Source organism: Anneissia japonica, unplaced genomic scaffold, assembly GCF_011630105.1.
Source record: "Anneissia japonica isolate Jap-2015-1 unplaced genomic scaffold, ASM1163010v1 scaffold26_len2425191_cov177, whole genome shotgun sequence".
Lineage (NCBI taxonomy): Eukaryota > Metazoa > Echinodermata > Crinoidea > Comatulida > Comatulidae > Anneissia > Anneissia japonica.
The window spans coordinates 1,386,894-1,408,507 of NW_022685220.1; the positions used below are offsets into that span (position 1 = coordinate 1,386,894).

A 21,614-nucleotide genomic window follows, 5' to 3' on the forward strand; every position below is an offset into this window, starting at 1 on the left:
TTAGTAAGGGAAACAGAATGCTTGGGTTCATTTGGAGACATTGCAGAGAAATAAATAGCCCTGGTGCCATTATTGCCTTAATATCGTTATTTAGTTACTTCTCATTTTGAATATTGCTGTGTTATTTTTAGTTCTGCATCCGAATCTCAGTTAATTCGCATCGATAGGATGCACCTTAAGTTTATTAGGTTTTTTGAAAAATGTTTTAATCGCCCTTGTAAATTAATGTGTCCTAGGAATAGATTTTTATTTCACGAAATGGTTTTTTTCTATATTATGTGTTAACTCGTACTTTAGTTGTGATCTTGTACATCTGTTTGGTTTGCATGTTAATTCTAGAGTCTTCGTTCCTGTCCTACCTTTAATGTCCACTTTTGTAGAGTTGATGTCTGTAAACGTAGTTTTATTTCTAGACTTTCTCTTCAATATAATTCTCTTATTTTAACCTCTAATATTGACATATTTCACAATAGTTTGTCTATATTTCGTTCTATTATTATTAATCATTTGAATAGGTGAGATTTTTGTACTCTTTCGTCTATATATTTGATATATTTAAATTTTATATATTTTACCAGCCTGTTAGTGGCGATGATTTGCTGTTGGTCTGTTGAAATGAAATAAATAAATAAATGAGCTCTCGTAACACATTTGGTGTGCATAGTGATACTGTACCCATTGGCACTGACTACCGGGAGACAATTGATAATGAAGTAGTCAAAACATGCAAATTTCATGGAGAACTGGGACCCCTGAAACATCCCAAGTATTGGTAAGTAAACGCACCATCATGTAGACGTGTGCCACTGATAAAAAATGCATGTTTAATAAAGTAATTTTATTTTATTTTGATTTAAGAAAGTAATAATACATGCTGTTCCTACCTTTGTATAGAGCGTGAGAAGAGGAAGAGAACTAGATTTATGACTGAAGTTGATGTTAAGTAAGGCACCTGGCCCTATCATCTCTTTGAATATTGCTTGTTTTATAAATGTGGATGTGAACGTTGAAATCCTAAAAAAAAGATATGGCAACATCAATTCAATGATTATAGTGCTTTGTTTGGGACTGAATGCAATAAATAATATGTAAATGACTACCGGCTAGTCTACTTCATAAATGTGATATAGGCTACAGTAGGGGGCACGAATTTAACTTGTTCCCCCATAACTAAAAAGTTGCTAAATTGCACAAACATCAACGTGCATCAAGAACAAGGGCTTAGCCAGAGAGCTGTCCAGCCATCTTCAAAGATTGATTTATGTCGGCCACTTTAGCATGATGTCTTGTACGTTCTGGGCCATGTCCTGCTAAGAATCTTGAATTCTGGATCAAATAATCTCAGGTTTTGTATTCATATTATTGGAGGAACTCTTACTTAGCTACTATAATTGTATCACCTACAAGTCTACATCATATCCCATGAAGTCAGTTCTTTGAGCGGCATCACACCTTTCTCTGAAACAATTGTTAAATATCATCCATCAATGGCACGCTCACTATGATCATCATCTAAGACGTCTACAGATACACAAAACTTCTACAACTACCTAAAACCCAAGAGCCTTTTCTTAATTCTGCAGCAGGCTTTGGAATGAACTTCCTTTTAATAATTGCTGTGCTAAAACATCTTTTTACTTTAATTATAAAGTATGATTCATTTGTTTTTGTTATATTTCTTTTATTGATTTTTTTTTTCATTTATGTTTTTGTGTGGTGCCCCTGCACTGTCTTTTGGGGCCCTAAGTTGGGGCCACTATGTTGGTCGCAGACTCCTAGCAGCACCCATCATTTGTCTGTGGCAGGGCAAATGTGAAAGCTGCTTCCTTGTTCACGCCACCTAGGTAGAGGTCTGGGATTGTACCAAAGCAATCAATACAGTAGTTGCCAACTTTTTCCCCAAAAAATCAGTGATAACTCGCATTGGTAGTAACGTGCCACTGGCTGGGACCAGGGGGCTGCTATGGGGCCCCGGCTGGGGTCCAGGGGGCGAAGTCCCCTTTGAAGCTTGCACAATATGTGGCAAAGACAAGCCAAACCAGTCACTCGTCGCAAATCCTGTCTTGGAGATAATGGCCAAAACATGCTGGAATGACAAAATTTTGGAAATCTATTTTATTGCACTAAACTAATCTTTCTATATCTATACATAATGCTATGCTTTTAATTTCCTCATTTTCAATGTTAAAACAACAATTTTTAACGATTTGGTGTTAGTTTCTGCCTAAGAAATGCCTGAAATCGTAAACTTTAAAGGCTGATTTCTCAAATATTGTTCTTTAAACAGCTGTATGTTTAAACTCGTGTAACTTCATAACAAAGTGTTGGATTTAAATGATTCTTTTACCATTTTATAGCTCTCATTTTACTGTTAAACACTGTATTAATAACTAAAAATTGATTTTTCGAACGAGTGACTGGTTTGGCTTGTCTTTGCCACATATGGGCATTTTCATTACTGATTTGATTGATCTTGGACACTAAATTAAGCCAAATGTATGTACGTTAAGTTAAAAACCAAAAAGTTATACTCACTTTAATTTGACCAATGTACAGTACTGTAAACTAATGAGCATGGAGGTAGGTGTCTATAAAACGAAGACCGAAGACAGAAGACCCAAAAACGAAGACCCCTATTTTTTCTCTTTTGTTTTGATGACAATACGCCAGGCTGTCACAAAATCAAAATTAAGAAATTTTTTGGGTCTCTGTTTGTGAAATTTTCAAGGGTCTTTGTTTTATAGACACCCTATATGGGTGTCTACAAAACGAAGACCGAAGACCCAAAAAATGAAGACCTCCAATTATTTCTCTATTGTTGAAAGTATTTCAAAATCATCATAAAACAGTACCTAGTACCTATTTCATCGGGATAAAATGAGGAATATCAAGAAATACTTAAGGGTCTTCGTTTTATAGACACATCTTTTTCTCTCATCGTGATGAAAATAATGTTTTTAAATCACTTCATGTTATGTCCTAATATTCATGCTATGTATTTATAGTATTCGTCTTTTTAGCACATTATTGCCTGAATCCAAGCCAATTTAATGATCTACTCTTTATTCCAGTTCCAAAGCGGCAACCAATGTTGTACGTCCACGGCTAGTGGCGCTGCTACCCTCTAAACGAAAGTAAGGCTTGGCCTAGCGGTACGCGTATTTTGGGGGCCTACAAAAACCTTGAATATTTCATTCATAAACTTGTTCTATGTTAAAATAAACTTCAGGAATGCTGTATAGTGACGCATATGTGCAGCATCTGTCATTTGGTAGTGACACCAACATAGGATGGATGAGATAATTAAGGGTCTTCGTTTTATAGACACCCTATATGGATGTCTACAAAACGAAGACCGAAGACCCGAAAAACAAAGACCCACATTTTTTTTTTCTCTCAATCGTGATGAAATAATGAAATATGAACTTGGCAACTGTTTTATGATGATTTTGAAATACTTTCAATAACATAATTGAGAAATAATTGGAGGTCTTCATTTTTCGGGTCTTTGGTCTTTGTTTTGTAGACACCCATATAGGGTGTCTATAAAACGAAGACCCTTGAAAATTTCACAAACAGACGGCCAAAAAAAATCGTAATTTTGATTTTGTGAAAGCCTGCCATATTATGATTAAAATAAAAGAGAAAAAATAGGGGTCTTCGTTTTTGGGTCTTCTGTCTTCGTTTTATAGACACCTGCATGGAGGTCCCAACAGTTGCTTTATGTATCAAAACATTTTTTACGGACTCTGGTCTTTTTGTGGATGGATATTCATGAATCATGTAGTCATTTTATTTATAGTATACAAATCCCTACTACTAGGAAGAGGACTATGAGATAGGCCTTCGCCTGCTACGTGTAATAGTATTAGGCTAGGAACTTAGAAGTACAGCAGTATAATATAATAAGTAGGCCAGCTAGGCCTACTATACCCCTAGCCTAGTTAGGCTAGGCGTACATGTAGTAAAGGGCTCAGTCACCTCCCTAATCAGGGTAACCCACATTCCGTATTTGCACTGGACTAAGTTATGAATACAACAGTAGCTAAATTAATCGTATACACAGCTAGTATCATGAATAGCTAAATTACCGGTAATCCTAATATACAGCTAGGAAACGACCTACCTCCACATGGTTCTAGGCCTACTCCATTCATCCGTGGAGGCAACTCAACTGTCAGGAAGCAGCATTATCTCCCTTTTTCCAGGTCCGCTACATACCGAACAGTTACAGTGTTTGTTTGTTTCAATTAACACACGTGCTCGGTAGCAGCTAGGGGGCGACAAACTGTCAACAAAAGGCCATCCATAACATCCGTCCGTCTTTCGATGGTACGCCGTGGGAAGTGGTCCCATGCATGAGGTAAGTGGAGAGGGTTTTGTGTTTGTTTATGCACTTTTCAGATTTAATTCACAAACTATCTCTCCAGAGTTTTCTTAGACCTACTAGACTAGAACGATTATAGAGACCTTATCTAGGCCTAGGTAGGGCCCTAGCTCTACGGAGGCATGGTTTCGGTCTAGCCTACGTAGGCCTAGGCCTATGCGTAGGCCTAGGCCTATGCGTAGGCCTAGGCCTATGCCTAGCCTAGCCTGGCTAGGTAGGAGCCTAGCCCTAGCTAGAGCAGGCCGCTTAACAAGCCTAGCCTAGGCCTACTTAGCCAAAGTGGGCCTAGGCTCTAGGCCTACTACTTAATTAGTCAGTGTAGAGTCGTTTCGGCCCTGAGTCGGTACTTTTGTCATGCATTTCGACCGCGGTGTACAGTATGGAGCGCCGAAGGTGTGGCCGCGAATAATAATTTAATAAAACAAGGTGGCAGTACTGTTTGTTAAACATGAAACTTAGGCTATTGCAACATTATCAGATATTAACAATTCTTTTTAGTAGTTTTATTATTATTATTATTATTATTATTCATTTCATTGCCGTATCAAATGGTGTCATCTTTTTTTTTTACAGAAACAACGCAAATGTTACAAGTCGATTGGTTGAAATAACACCGCCCTAAGGGGAGATCCGCGATATATATGTCGTCTAGACAGACGCTCGAATGTAACCTCTGAGGCGTACAACATAGATAGGCCTAGATTTTTTTTTTTTTTGATAAATGAAATTACTAGCCACAAAAACAAACATGAAATTTAAGGATCATTTAGAAATGGATAATATAATTGTACTGTCTTGTACACTTGACTTTTCAATACTGGGAACTGCAAGAAGAAAGAACATTGTTTTTAAATAACCACATACTGTAAAATTATACTAAAAAATAATTAAAATTTCGGAAACAATAACAATTGTAAAACTTAAATAATAATCATACTGAAAATACAAAAAAATAGTATTGTGTATAATCAAGGATCGTAAAAAAAGACAAAATAAATCATACTAATACACAAAAAAAAAATCTCTTTAAAAATACAGAACCCAAATAAAACACAGCGCGTACTTGGCGCTCCATACTTCAGCTGCAATTGAAATGCTTACAAACAATAGGGCGCGACCACTTCTGACCTGGAATCTAATTAGTCTAGGCCTGTTATTAGTAGTATTTAGGACATTGATAGCAAGGTCCACATGGCAATTTTTTCCATCGAGATGGTAGCTTTTCAGCATTGCTCTTGGAGGATTAACTTCCTTAATACATATGCATTTGTAGCTTTAACGTGGGCCTAGGATAGGTCTACTACTTAATTAGTCTATGCCTGTTATTAGTAGTATTTAGGACTTAAAGAGGGAGCCCTAGCCTCCTCCTCCTCCTTATAATGCATATGGTATAAACGGTAAAATCAACTGGATTAGTCAATATTTAAACGAAAGGCAACAGCAAGTTGCAGTGAGAGAAGCAAAGTCACAATGGCTAGATTGTAGAGTTTCACAGTGGTGTACCGCAAGGCTTTGTTATTGGGCCAACTTTATTTTTGATTTATATCAACGATCTGTTGGATGATGTATATTCACTTGGGCTTATGTTCGCTGATGATACCAAATTGATTGAGTCTTTTAACCAAAGTGATCCAATGACAAATATATTGCAAGATGATCTCAACAAAAGATGGAGCTGAGCAATAAAAAAATAATTTCATTTTTGTTTTCTCCAATAGATTGTATGAAAAGTACAGAAACAACATTAATAATGAGGAAAATATTTAATTGTGCAATGGTAAGTCACACATTTTTTATGACAGTGTCAAAATGATTTTTAACTATGACAACATAATTATTATGTTTAATATGGTATTAAATAGCTTAATGGTTTAGCTTGCCTTCTAATCCCAGGGCCCTAGTTCAATTCCTATGACAGAAGGACTCTTTCTCACGACTAAAAACAACTCCACTCTCTAGCCTCATAAAGAAACTTTGCTGATGATAAAAGCATCACATAATATGTCATTTATTTAAAGAGCCCTGAATATCAGCCAACCTTCTAGGATATGCTGGAAGGGTCACCCTCTATAAATATGGTAAAAAAATAAATCAAGTAAAGGCGAGACTCTGCTGCCTTGAAATGCCAAAGATAAGATATGTATCTTTCTTCCTAATTCTATAAAAAATAGAGCATTTCACATTCCCCAATAAAATTTTATTTTTATTTTCTCCTCTGTCTGGATGTTTTTGGCAAAACTATTTGCTAAATAACAAAACCAAATTTTATTTTTATTCTGCCCTCCTCCGATGATCTTTTAAAAAATAAGTACGCGAAACAAGGCATAAAACTTGTCTTGCCTAAGTTGTAAAATATAGTTGCTTTCTCTAATCCTTGTATTGCCTCGTACTAGTGTGCTGTGCAGTCCATAGAAATTCAAATTTTTCCCCTTAATATCTGTTTGAATCTTAACCTGTGTTCTTTGTAAAATGAGTATTTTTAATTGTCAGGTAAATGCAAGGTCATGGTGTTCAGGTGTGACATTTCAATCATGTCGAAGTATGTCATTCAGAAGTCCTGAAGATAACCCTGTGAGTATTAAATTTTAAACGTAATAATAATGATTGGTGATTCTGTAATGCCAAGATTAGATTTCGCGGTGGTTCTGATAGAAAATTTGAATGATGGTGGTGATGAATGATGATTGTAGTGGTGTAACTTATTGTGTTATTGGTGATGGTAGGTGAAGTAAGATTGTGATGGTGGTGGTAGAAGTGAAGGTGAGATTATAATGAAAATAAGATATTGCTGTGGTCATAGTGAAGGTGATGATGAAGGCGAGATTGTGATGATGATGGTGGTGGTATAGTTAATATAGAGATGATCAGTGTGGTAAGGTTAGATTGTGATGATGATGATGATGAAAATGGTATTGAATGTGTTAGTGTAATGATAAATATGTTGAAGATAAAATTATGATTATGATAATTGTAAAAGAAAGTGGTGAGATTTGAACACATTGACCTCAAGTCTGTGGAGAGTCTCTATGTTGCAATCTCAGCATATTTAAACCTGCATGGTACCAGCTTTTGGAAGTAATTATTTTTCTTAGGATGATGAAATGACCTGCTACTGTATAATTAAAGGTTCAAAACAGCTTCGGCTGCAAACAAGTTCGCCCGCGATGTATGAAACACATTTTTTGATTCATTTTCGTTCAATGAATAATATCAAATACTGATGATTAAGTGTGTATTGAATTAAAAGTAAAGACTGGGAAAGGCATACAGCATGTTTTTATGTCAGTTCCCCAAGGGAAGCCTAGGCGAGGCATAACATCTAAGAAATAGTGTAATTATAATTTGAACTAACTTAAAATTCTCACAGGTTAAACTGCTATGATAATGCTATTTATTTGTAAGTACAGGGGCGCAGCCAGAGGGTTGGGGGGGGGGTCGAGTGGGTCCTTACCCCCTCAAATTAATAAAAAATAATTTTTAAATATCCCAATTATAGTATAAAATTATTAGTATTATGAAAAAAATATAATATATGGAATGTAAGGCACCTCCTGTTACTATGCTTTACAGAGTAACTGAGTAACCATTGTCTCAGACCTGGTGCATAAAAATTTAATAAAATTTGAAATAAAAAACATTCTGTTACAATCATGGTAACTCTTTGGTTACCTGTATGGAGGTAGCAAATGAAAACAATGTAATTTATTACAGTATTGGTCAGGGGTTTAGCCAGAAAAACGAAATAGGCCATCCAAAATGGAAGCCATTGGGCGTGGCACTGAGCCGATAGGCGGGCCATGCCCATCTTTGGGAATCCCCGCCAAATATTGATACGAAAACAACATACATTCAATCAATAAATGTTGTTTTTATCAAACTTAGATTTTATTTAGCTTTAGTTTAATGTAACATTCGATAGATTTGAAGAATATAAATAAAGAATTTGCTAAAGGTAGACCAGGCCCAATTAGGCTAGGCCGAGCTGTTACGATAAAAGTGGCTGTCCTAAATAATTGTAGGCCGTCCAAAAGACAGCCGGATGGCTCTCTGGCTAAGATTTTGGTATTGGTATAATCAGGGAAGGGTGTAAATTATATAATAAAGTTTAACCTCTCTGTGCGACCACCTCTCTTTAGTGATCACCTCCCTTAATGGCGACTCTTATAATGGTCCCGTTTGTTTTCCCTATCTAATCAGCGCATCAGTGCCCCCCGAGGGGCATAGATACAAAAATAGGCAACTTTGTCTTTCTTTTCTCAATGAACACATATATAACTTCTGGACCACAGTACGATCATGGGATACGAACCCCTGACTTCAAATGCGAGTCCCTGAGCTGCAAGCGCTCTGGCAACTGCCCGCACAGATATTATATTTTTACTTATTATGCCTATTTTTCAGGCTAAGCAAGTATTTCAACATGAGGGCCTGCTCTATAAAGTACCCCAGGATGAAGTCAGTAAAATATTTCCAGTTGGATATTCCAGAAAATGGTATACTCTGGTAGGTATTGGCGGCAAACTGTAATAAACTTGTCAAAACACTTCTTAAGCCCCACCCAACTTGAATGCAGTTGCCAAGATAGCATTAATGACCTGAATAAGAAAATAAAAAACTTCTTAATAACGGTAATCATTCTTCACATGATAAGCTTTAAAATGACAGGCCAAATATAGAAATCGACGTACTATTGCCAAAGTTATGAGTAAAAGTATTACAGCTTTTTTGTATTAAAGTATACAGTACTGCCACATTATTATGCTAATACTCAGTTTAACATATAGTAGCAACAGTATGCTAGTTTTGGGATGGCAGGCTTCAGATCTTAACGCTTGAAATGCTGTATCCTTCATGGTTATGTGAAAATTGCATAATATTGTGCATTATCATTATCTGTAATTTTGACATATTTCATAGTTTTTTATGTATTCTTGTAAGAAATACATTTCTCCCTCTTAAAAAATCCACCAATTAAAGACCACTTTGCTGTAGTCTCAAATTAACAAATGTCTGTTATCTTTATTCTAATTAGAGACCAAAAGCAGTCTTTATTTGGAGGGTGACTTAATTTATATGGAATTGGCCTATAAGAAATATATACTTGATTTTTTAAAATATTTTTAGAGCCAAATCTTTAGAGATGCAAACATTATGATCAGAAGACCTGCTTTAGAAGTGATTGATTATTTGAAGAAAAGTAATTTCAAGCAATCAGCAGTGCGATATGTCTTGTATGGTAACAGGGGCAGTGGAAAAACACTTTCATTAATGCACATAATGCATTATTGCTATACTCAAGGATGGATGATTGTGCATATTCCAAATGGTAAATTCATTTTTTTACATTTTTTTTTTATTTCATTTACACTGGAAATAGGAAATATTAATCATATTCTCATCTGATTTATTTATTTTAGATGTAATTTTCACTAGAGCTCCTTTGAGTACTATTCCTGCGAGTCTTTAACATTTTGCCTTTAAAGTGCTGGAGAACAGAGCAGTGAAAATGATTATTCTGCTTTTTTTTTTACCATTTTCTTAATGTTGTTTTCCTTTAACATTAGAATAATTAATGGTTATTTTTCTTCTTGTCCATGTAAAGTGTATAGAGGCAACTTTAATGTATTATGTGCTATATAAGACTACCATCATTTTTATTATTATTAATAATTATTATTATTTTTGTCATTGTCGTTGTTGTCATTGTTAAAAATAATTTAATATTTGCTATGTAATTTATGTTTACTTTTACATACTAATAGACTTTGTTATCTTTGTAGCCAATGACTGGAATGTCAACAACAGGTTTGATTTTCTTGATAGTGTATCCCATGAAGGCATGTACGATCAGCCAGTGTTTTCAGCTGAGTGGCTCAAACAATTTAAGTCCAGAAATGAATTAAGTTTATCAAGGGTAGGTTTTGGCTCCTGTGTTAAAGAATACTGAACATGTTGACTGACCTAGAAAGTCACTGATAACTTATGCATCATAGCTACCTTGTACTCAGTTAATAACCCATATTCTAATTGACTATATTGTCTGAATTGTCATTTAAACTTAATAACTGACCAATCAGGAAAAGGCTATGGAGACACAAGATAGGGGGGGGGGATGGTGGGAGGAGCTACTCAACTTGCACCACATCTGACATTGTTACTTTTAGTTGCTATTGTACTTGCCAATTATTTTTGCTGAATTGTTGAATTTATGCTATTTTCTTTGCAGCTCAAAACACATGAGAAGTATACATGGAGTAAGCGAGAATGCACCGATGCAAATCAACCTCTTATTAGTGTTATTGATCAGGTGAACAAATTCATTTCTATCATTAATTTCAACATCAGTAATTTGTTTTCATATAAGGCAAACAATAGTACAGTAAAACGTCGATTTTACGAATAGTTGATTTTACAAATGGGCTTTGCCCCTGATGACGTCATTATCGACCAAATATTACAGTGAAAAAAGTCAGATTGTGCACGTTTTACAAAGTGATAATGTATATTTGTCTTAGTAAAATCAAGTTTGTTGTATTTATTTATTATTAATTTGATCCTTTCTTCCATTTCTGGTATAATAATCACTATATTAATGTGATAAACCTAACCAGAACAACAAACTACCGATAAGCGTTGTTGGATTGGGCGCACATGTTTACAATAACGAACGAGAATGTTGGGTGTCAGCACATTATTGACATCGGGAATGCTAGATATGTTTGCGAAATGCATGTAAACAACACAATGTTACAACTAGAAAGAAAATGATAAAAAGATCCATAAAACATACAGATTTTTAAATAAGAGTTAAAGTAATATTTTGTTAAGTGGAAGAATGCCAGCGATTAAGATAATTTGGTTTTTATCAAAAGTAAATTCAGCTAGGCTCTAGGGCGGTAGACCACGCTGCTGCACTGTCTGTTCGTGCTAGGCCTGGCCGCCGTCAGGCTTTCTGCGCTTAATGACAGGAGAGAGAAACTGACACCCGATCTAGTTTACAAATTTTTCACTTCACAAACACCCCTTGGTACCAAGGGGTACGTAAAATGGATGTCTTAGCAACATAATATCACATAAATCTATTCAATCGTGATGTCATTAACACTACACATAATTTTCCCATCACTGATTAAACATGGTCTATTCTAATATACTAGTGGTATTAACTTTTGCAGTTTGATTGCAAAAAGCTCAAGTGTTTTAGCTTGAACACATACAGTATTCTTTTGTTTGTACGCCAATTAAGTTTAATAATCATCTCTTTTTATTTTTTAGGGGCTCAATAGACCAAAGAATGCAACGGATGTTATCGGAGTATTGCTAAAAGAGTTAAAAGAACATAGTTTTTCAGATTCTTTTAAAATGCTTTATGCAGTGAAAGCTGTAAATGGGCTTTTTGCTGAAAGGACAAACATCCGCAAACCAGGAGGCTACATGGTATGAAAAGTACTGCTGTATCTTTTTTTTTTTTAATTTTTTATTTACTCAGGATACATATTCAGTAAAATATATTTGTCATTTTTTAAATTCATTTTATATTGAAATAAATTTACAGGGATCTGCTCATAAATTAATAAACAGAAATAATAACTATATGACAACACTATATATATATACATGGCAGCCAAAAGGCTGAATTTCGAATTATATTACATTAAAATTGAGCAAATAGTAGAATTAAGGAAAAAATTACAAAACAACCAAAAAAGAAACAATAAAAACATCGCACTATATTAATAACAACATTAAAATTACTGTACAATAGTTTAATAGGAGAAGCAATATAATATTAACAATAATAACATTATAAACATTGAAAACATAAAAAGATGAATAATTGAATAAAAACATAATAATTGTTTTATAAAAAGAGGAAGATCTAAATTTAAATAATTACTTGCTAAACATGAAATCACGAGGTCGCATCGATCTTCAAATTATTTCCAATTAGTCAAATTATGTTTTTGTCACGATAGTTTTTATAATGAAAAATTTGTTTATAATGCTTGCGCGAAGTCATAATAGTTTTTATGATCAATATTGTCTTTATAATTCCTGTGCAAAAAGAAAATGTGATTAATACATTTTGCAGACATATTTGTGATTCTGGTAGACTAAACTAAATCCTTTCCGAGCCACTAGGGCTCATAGGGCTGGAGCTTATCCCCAGTTTCTGTAGTGTGAAGCGGATGAGAGTTGTACTCCCCGGGACGGAACACTAGTCCATCGCAGGTTAGTCCCCAGCAGTTTGCTGGTACGCATTGATACAGCTGGGTGGACTGAAGCAATGTAGCTAAAGTGCCTTGCCCAATGACACAAGCGAATCTGCACGGCAGAGACTCGAAACCTCGACCTTGCGATTGAAAACCCAAACCTCAACTGCTGCGCCGAACTGCCGGTCTGGTAGGTTTATGTATTATCTGGGTCATATATCAAATTTATTTGATTTAAACGAAGATTTATGTCATATTTATAATCAATGGTCTGCCAGGAAGATAATTTCATTTTTTTTTATTCAATACTATTTCAAGCATTGGTAATAAATTTTCTATATATTTTTGTTTAGCACTTGTAGGGCGATAAACGCAATTATTAAGGCTATTTTAATTTTTTTATATGTAAATTCGATCCAAATACATTCATCTGGGTTTAGATCATGTCTTTTAATGTAACCAATTCCCTCTTTGACATATGCAAACACCACCACCTCTTTTTTTGTTTTATCTTTTTCGTTTTTTTGTTTAATTTTGGTTTCGTGCTACTGTATCATTACTTACAACATTAGAAAAGCCTTTTATATTAATTAGAGTATTATCTGTTTTTGGATTTAACTATGTTTCCATTGTCGTTGTCTTCTTCCCCTTACACCCTTTGCTAGAGCAGCCATTGTTAATGAAGCAGAGCTGTATAAAATAATAATAGATAAATATTATTGTATGAAATATATAATTTTACTCATATTCATCACTAAAATTCCTACCAATGTAACCTGAATTTTTTGGGCTCTGGTTTCCAAATTCATTGTTTGTGAAAACGTTATTTTAAGTGTGTTTTACCTTACTTTCAGATTCCTGTGAGAGAACTGACCATGTGTATGCATTTCAGGAAATTCCTAAATGCAAATTGGGTAAGTTAACTACTTGAGTGATTTTGTGCTAGGATATTCAAGCGTTCACTGTTGCTGTCAAATGATATTGTTACTCCTTCAGGATGAAACAGGCTACAGCCCCTGGCTGCTACATTTGTTAGTACGACATTCCATTCCTTGAGACACTGACTGCTCATGCGTGATCTGATGCTGATTTTTTACTTTTCTACTGTGACAAACATTACTGCTTCAAATGTTGCTAATATTAATCTGAACTAGATTTGAACTCGTCACTGAGGACGAGTTAGGTGATCCGCCGTACTTTGACCCTCACGAAGCACGCACGGTTCTGATTGAAAAGTATTATATGCTAAAACATGCTCTATTTAAAGAGTAATTTTGAGCATTTTTTTAAAAATGAATTTTAAAGGAAAAGAGTAATTTTGAGCATTTGAAGGACTTAAAAATACAAATGTGTACACATACGTCTTAACGTCCGTGCGCACGGTAGTATTAATACAGTGTCACAAACCCAACACATGTAACAGAAACGTAATTTCCAGCTTCAGTACGTGCTGTGGGCGTGGAAATGAGCGTACGGCGCGTAAATTTTTTAAAGTTTTGAATTATTCAAAATGACCTGAAACGTGCTTTAAATTATCTGAAAAGTGATATTAACAATTTTAAAATTTCGCACAAGTACGAATACCTTATATGACGTGCCTGACGACGGTAATGGCACATGAATTTAAACCTTGTCAAGTTTAATTTAAAACCCCCTGTTGGTTGGTAATGCCACACGAATTTTGCACTTGACAGTATACGAACTATCGGTCTGATAGTGTCGAAATACAGTCTGCCGCCCTCTATTTTAAATATATCTCGTTATGAGAAAAGAAAATCTACGTATTGTTAAATATCCCAATTCATTACCAACCGGAATCAGTTTAAACACTGCACAAAACTTTCAAATTATTGTATTGGGAGGTTTAAATTTCGTTCATTCCCGGACGAGCCCCCAATTTGTTACGATTAGCCTCTCACACTAGCTCGCAATAAAAACACAGAGTCAAATATACGGTAATCATGCAACAATTATACCCTTTATTTAACATAACCACCACTCATGAGCGCTATACAGTATAACAACAACCATATTCATAACACACACACAACTTTTACATATATTTACATTACAGCTGGAATCAGGAGTAACGATGCCGCTAAGCCTGTCGCTAGAATCTGGGAACGATGTCGCGTTAATCACTTGCAGTCCACTGTAGAGTCTTGAGACAAAGTTCCATGTTACTAGATGTCAACAACAATCATTCACTCACAGTCCAATATAGACTATTGAAACAGAGATCCATATTAACATCTGCATACACCTAAAAGTTTGTATACCTCGACAATGCACGGGATACAAAGGCTGCCTGCATCAAGTCTCAGCCCTGCTCCAACGCACCACCGCACCAGGCCAGTCCAGAACGAAAAAGAGAGCGGGCTCCTGGCTACAAGCCCTTTTCTTAAAAACCAAGAAAACCTGTCAGCCAAAAATTACCATAACAATACGAACAACAATCCCCCATCGACTACAGAGGGCGTAACAAAATTACAATTCAATTCACACGCATCAACATTTTAAAGCTATTAACAACAATGATCAACAACTCTGGGGATGTAACAATGTGTTTACATCTTTTAAGAAAGAAAGATGAGAATGCTCCAAAAAAAGCATTCTTTTTGACCGTGATGACGACATCAAAATAAAAAATAAAGGGACACGTCCGAAAGAGAATTGATTTAGCTATAACATACTCACAGGTGGGAGACAATCAATCAAGATAAGCTAGCGTGCGTCAAAATTAAATATGCTTTATATCCTGTCTCTTATACACATCTAGATGTGTAGACGTCACAATGTCCGATCAGCCAATATGATCTATAAAATCGTATCTACAACTCATGTGCTTTCAGAATATGTAATAAAAATTGGGGGTCACCTTTCATCCTTTGGAGCTATAAGTGATTAAAAATATTAATGGTTTTATGCATATATAAATGTTGACGCACGCGTACGCGCACATTAAGTCGCGCGAATGGAAAATTAAGGTACATGACATTCTACCTTGACCTGAAGATTATGCTCACTTAATATGATTCAGAAATGATGAATGGTTAAGATGATATGGGCTCATCAACTTTTTGATGAAAGAAAGATGTGGGGGTCAGAAAAAACAATTTTTTTGACCATGATGACATCATCAAAATGTAAAAAGAAGTCAAATATATGAAAGAGAATTGTCTCAGCTATAACATACTCAAAGTTGGAAGACGATCGATAAGGATAAGCGAGATACGCTCAAATGCGTATTTTCAAAAATGACGTCATAGCTATAAATCACTTTCTTTGAATTCAGACGCCAATATGATGACGTCACAATGTCCGATCAGCCATTATGATCTATAAAATCATATTTACAACTTATGTGCTTTCAGAATATGTAATGAAAATGGGGGGTCACCTTTCAACCTAAGGAGCTATAACTGAATAAAAATAGGTCTGATTTTAGCATAATTTCACTGTTAGCGGCACAAATACGCGCAAAGATACCTATGTTTGATGCGCACGTACGGTATTGCTATTGGCCAAAAGATAACCGAAAAGAATGGAAATTTGTGAAAACAATGTCAGGAAACCAAAACATGTAAAATAACGTAATCTCTAGCTTTCGTAAGTGCAGCGCACGTAAAAATGCGTGCGCGCAGTGGAAAATTTCAAAAAAACTTCAAATGCTCAAAATGGCCTGAAACGTGCTCTAATTTAGTCAAAAAGTGATTTAGTAAAGCGCACGCGTCAAATTAGGGTACAGTACATTCAACATTAACCCGAAGTTAATGCTCACTTAATACGATTTCGAAATGGCAATTGGTTAGGCTGATATAATCGATAATGTAAAAACGCAAAATTGCACGTAGATGACGTCACGCTTGACTGAGCGCGTTGAAAAGCTTACCATAACTATTCCAGACCAAGCCAAATGTTCGCTGACAGCGAATGTGCGTAACTCGTGGCAGTTTTTGAGATATCGTGCGAACAAAAATGGAAAGAAAGGTAGAATAAAAAAAAAAAGAAGATCTCTGACAATAACAACGTTAGCGGATCACCAATTAAGAAATTATATATAAATTTATAATGACGAACCCCTCTAAAAAAAAAATATCTTGATAATCCATTCTTTTAAAACCTTTATCATTATTATTATATATAATGCTTGCGGTACACTACGTAGATAGTCTACTATCTATATGGTATGAAAATATAGTTTAGATAATCTACGTGGTATGATAATATAGTTTAGATAATATATTATTAATATTATTGTTATTATTTTTCTTACTATTATAACAAAGCTGTTTCTTTTTTTATTATTTTTAATAATATTATTTATGTTGTTATTGTTCAAAATAGAAAAATGGAGCGATTGTTACAACGGTTGACCAGCATAACAGTTACAAGGAGATGAAAGCCGATTATAAACCTCTTTATTTGTTAAAACAAGAAGTGAGTTTTACATTTATATTTAACTTGCATGAGGGACAGAATATGTAATCCAGACAATATCAATTGATTATTTTAAAAACAGATAAAGTATATGTTACGTCAGAATCAGATATAATGTACTTTACTTGCTATCATTTTGGAATTCAATATTTTGAGTTTAATTAGTCATGTTCAGGATAGTAATTGAAAATGGGCGTATTGAATATAAAAATAAACAAATATGGAAAGTTAATTAATTTATGTAATCTTTGTGGATATAGGGTTTTGAAGTCATGGATCCGTTCATCCCTGTAAAAGTAGACAATTATTCTGAAAAAGAATTTGAAAGTATGATGCAATATTTATTGGATAAAAAATGGATTCAGAATGAAAAAAGTAAGTACACCTTTAAATTACAGTAGTTACTTTAAACACATTCCATAAAATCCATAGTGTTTATTAATACCCTATAGTAACATATATATAACAAGTAAAATAGTACTTGTTATATATATATATATCTTTACGATAACAATGGAAAGGGCTAGAAATTATACCAATGGTTCCGGTGGTGGAACAAGTCTTCTCGGATAAGGACTTTAAACCGTAGGCCCAGTGTACGCATTTGGCTCGTGTGCACTTTAAAGAACCCGGTACATCATTCGAGAAGAGTAGGGGTTACCCCGGTGTACTGGTCCATTAATTCCCCTGTTGTTAAATGGATATGCCACGTAGGACAGTGATTAAGTTCACTTATTGGCATATCCTTGGCCCTCGTGCCTAAAGAAATGAAATGAAATGAAATTAATTATTATTTATTGTTTATATATATTTTTGTCACTTTATTTACTTATATTATTTATTTTTGTTAAAATTCAATTTTAAATTAAATTTTTGAATTATTTTTTATATTTATATATTATATTTATACATTTATACTTAAATTTATTTTTTTATTTATTTGTATTTTTTCTTAACCCCCTTTGGAAACGAGCCTTCAGGTTTAAAGGGTCTTCCAATGCTCCCTCTGACCTTATAATTTTTTTCTTGCTTTTTATAATGGTGATTTTTTTTTAAATATTTTAAACTGTGCCTTTCTTTTCCTTTTGTTATTGTTTTGTGAATTATCTGATTGCTTATTACCTTTTTGATGTTGTCCTTTCCTTTCTTAATGTTTTTGTTTTGTATGTAAATTTTTCCTGTAATTTTCTGTTTTTTTTTTTTAACTCCTTTGATGTAGTTTTTATTGTTAAATAATTTTCTGTACTATGAGCAAGAAATAAATACAAAAATACAAACCATTGCACATACTTTTTCAATATTTTTGGTTTCTTCCAGTTTGTACAGAGAGTGGAATGCAGGAGTTGAAATTCTTATCATCATTGAACCCCGGTGCTGTACAACGGATCTGCTTCTCACTATAACATCCGTTTATTAAAGATTTCTTGTGGATCAGTCACTTTAAGTAGCTCACAAATGTGCTAAAAACAAACAAATTCATATAATACAGTGACTCCTGGTTTACTTAAACATTGCTTATATTTCAAAATTATTTGCAAATTAGTCAATTTAAATGTGCTGAAAATAAAAAAATTAAATAATATTGTGACCAAGGGCGGCGCCAGGATTTGCCCAATGGGGAACCCAAGGTCCCCGACGGGGGTTCCGATGTCCCCGACGATGATAGCAAAGTTCCTGCGGTCGAGTGTTGCTCAAAATGTTTCAAAAGTAGTCCAGGAGGCGAAGGCCCCAAAAAATATGACAATTTATTTCCTGACTCACAGACTCAATAATGAGGCCTGGTATGGACCATCAGGTTTCCTAAATGATACTGTAGCATTCCACTTGCAAAGCCTCACATAAATGACTTGGTTATAGATTTTTGAATTGTACTCCCTAAGCTCCTCATGAACACCCAATTTGTAAGAGAGCATTATAAAGTTATGAAATGTTGAGTTATGATTTCCTCAAGCTTTTATGAAATGACTTGTTTATAGAGAACTGGGAAAGGGCATTAGGCTGTAGGGAGTCTAAACAATTACTTGAAGTCAATGTTTCTGATCAATTTTTAACAGAGTGACTTTGTAGATGCTTTGTGCAGTAATGCTCTTTCTTTCTCTACATGAAGCTACACAATTTGTGCTCCTACTTGGGACCCCTTCTACATTATATTCTCATTTTCTTTTTCCCATGAAGGTACAGTATTTTCGTCATTATTCTATGAATGTATTCATGACGTGTGTCCGTGTTTGGGTTTAAATAGTTAATGCTTGCCAGTAACAACCTGCTTGTTTTGACCATTTGTAATACGCTAAATGTGCTCTGTGAGTCAAAACTGTAGGACAGATGGAATGAACTTTTTTACATTGACAGTTCTGGTAAATTCCACCTCTTACAAATTTCTGTATATTGTATATTATTCGTTTTCTTTAATTTTTTATGTGGGCAATGAATGTCTGAAATGAAAATTTGAATTGAATTGAAGGAGACCACTATACTAGCTATATACATACACAAAATTGTAGCCTCGACTGAACAGGTTTTAAAATGTAGCCAAATTAATTAACATGAAATAGTGTTTTAAGGCTGATATTTGAAACGCCACTGTCAACTTTTATGAACTTTAAGTTGAATTAAAGCCAGAGAAAACTGTTATTAATTTATATTATTGCCCAATAAATAGGCTTTTCAATATTTGTTGCCATGATGTTTGGTTTTTCTGCTGTGGTTTTTAATATAATGAAGATTTGTGCGAGGATGCAAATTATAAACAGAAATTTGTTGTTACTTTTACTGGCTAATATAAACAAATTAAGCAATTATAGTCTGCTGTGACAGTGCATTAATAATGTCAATTAGAAATGCTTTATAATATATCATTTCATTGTTAAATCATCATCATTATTATGATTATGGTTATCATTAGTCCTTATTGTTGGTGATCTTCATATGTAAAATACTGCAAAATCTGAACAAAATTAAACTGTACTAATAAGGTGGATTATAAATGTTTAACTGCAAGGCCATCAGAAGCGGTCCAGCTGGTTCGGTTTTGGTCGGACCAATAATTTACCAATCAATATCATTTTTCCTTTTAACGCAACAAAGTCTTTTAACAAAATGACAGAATAGCCGTCCTCAGCACACACGACACCCATGGACAAGGCAAGAATATTTTAAAAGCAAGATATGAATTGACTACCAAGCAAGTAAAAAATGAATTTTAAAATATTTGTAACTTTTTGGTCTTTCAAAACAGTCTTTTCCAAAGAATAATTATGTTTAATGGAAATACTGTATCAGAATCTTGCATTACTGTAATTAGCACAGACCTGACGTGTCTTTTCTAAAAGGTAATGTACATTTAATTGCTTACATTTTTAATACAGTTTTCCTCTAATTGGAGGTCACCTTTGGGACCTGGATGGAACGATCTCGGGGTTCGGTCTCTAATTAGAGAGTTGGCTTTGTTTAAAAAAGTTTGATCATTTGTTTATGGTTCTGAAAAAGTAGTCTTAAATTAGAGGCATTTTTTTCAGAAATAAATAAAAATAACGCGCAGCCATGTCTTTTTGACAACCCGGTAAGAATAGATCCGAAAAGTCTATATATTTTGGTAGTTGGAAAACAACAGGCCCATCTGAGGAAACAAAACCCTGGACCCTCCATCTGGGAAAATGCTATTTTTTAGTCTCAGGGTGCCATCATCGGGCAACTAGTGTCGGTGTCTAATTTATTATAAATGTGCTCACTTCAGCCCCAACCATAATGGGTTGAGGTGGATAGGCGATTTCAGGGGGACACTGGTTAACGTATCCCTTTTTGGTGTAGAGTTGGATAGAAGGAGATGCGAGGTCTCAAAGCAGTGACAAGGCTTATGGATAATAATATTTTTGTATGTCAATATGTTTTTCTGTCATTTCGCAAATCAATACTCCATAATTCACATAAAATAATATAAGAATTTGCTTGATTTGTTCATTATTAAGAAATAATACTAACTTCTATGATCAGTTGTCAGTGGCGGATTATGGGAGACCCCCACTCTCTCCAAACCCCCCCTACCCCTTCCAACTTTTTAAAAGTAAGAAAAATAATGGAAAAAAAAAATTGTATTCTAAATTAAGTCTGAGAATGCAATTTCCATCATATTTCTCTAGATGTTCCCTAAAATAAGCTTTAGCAACAGAGGCGCCAGTTTGTGGAATTCATTTGACAGCCCACTCAGAAGTGTTAAAAGTCTATACTTGATTTAAAAAAAAAAAAAATTTAAATCTAGCCTAGTGCTTTCTGTTTTATAGTGGATAATTTTTACCCCATTTTTACTCAAACTTTTACATTCTTTTTAACGTTCTTCTGCAGTGATTTGAATTGCTTTGTCCTTTTTAACTTGTCCTTTGGTTGACATTGTAAATTGCTTCTTTTTAAATTAATTTGATAAGATATTCCATGTTCACTCTATTATTATTATTATTGTATACTTATATAGCGCATATCAAACTTCTCTATGCGCTGAACATTATTACCCCGGATCACTGGATCAAGCACATATGGAACACACACTCAGGCCCCATAGGGGAATTCCATAATGTTGC

The 21,614-nt window shown here is 34.5% G+C and overlaps 2 protein-coding genes across 3 annotated transcripts in view; one reads left to right on the forward strand and one right to left on the reverse strand.

The window, feature by feature from the left end:
• Positions 1-4,264, reverse strand: part of LOC117108992 (glutaredoxin-like protein C5orf63 homolog) — a 7,425-nt gene extending 3,161 nt beyond the window's left edge. For both annotated transcript variants that reach the window (XR_004445449.1, XM_033251211.1), the window contains exons 1-2: positions 4,127-4,264; positions 885-1,014 (exon numbers count right to left, since the gene is read on the reverse strand). Coding sequence is in view for 1 of the 2 variants with exons in the window: in XM_033251211.1 (XP_033107102.1) it covers positions 885-1,014; positions 4,127-4,134 (138 nt within the window). In the remaining variant the exon portion in view is untranslated. The remainder of the gene's footprint in view (positions 1-884; positions 1,015-4,126) is intronic.
• An 11-nt stretch (positions 4,265-4,275) lies between these two features.
• LOC117108983 (28S ribosomal protein S29, mitochondrial-like) lies at positions 4,276-20,027 on the forward strand. The gene is made up of 12 exons (XM_033251201.1): positions 4,276-4,363; positions 6,106-6,164; positions 6,878-6,958; positions 8,789-8,890; positions 9,512-9,713; positions 10,168-10,301; positions 10,614-10,694; positions 11,663-11,824; positions 13,455-13,514; positions 16,948-17,040; positions 17,301-17,415; positions 18,358-20,027. The coding sequence occupies exons 2-12, from the start codon at positions 6,111-6,113 to the stop codon at positions 18,441-18,443; spliced, it is 1,170 nt and encodes a 389-aa protein (XP_033107092.1). The 5' UTR covers positions 4,276-4,363; positions 6,106-6,110; the 3' UTR covers positions 18,444-20,027.
• The last annotated feature ends 1,587 nt before the right edge of the window (positions 20,028-21,614 follow it).

Bases quoted from the DNA above. Each gene is read 5' to 3' on its own strand.
- LOC117108983 (XM_033251201.1), top strand. From the start codon at position 6,111: ATGAAAAGTACAGAAACAACATTAATAATGAGGAAAATATTTAATTGT. The intron at 10,302-10,613 runs GTAGGTTTTGGC...TTTTCTTTGCAG, and splicing joins ATGAATTAAGTTTATCAAGG to CTCAAAACACATGAGAAGTA. The intron at 11,825-13,454 runs GTATGAAAAGTA...CCTTACTTTCAG, and splicing joins GCAAACCAGGAGGCTACATG to ATTCCTGTGAGAGAACTGAC.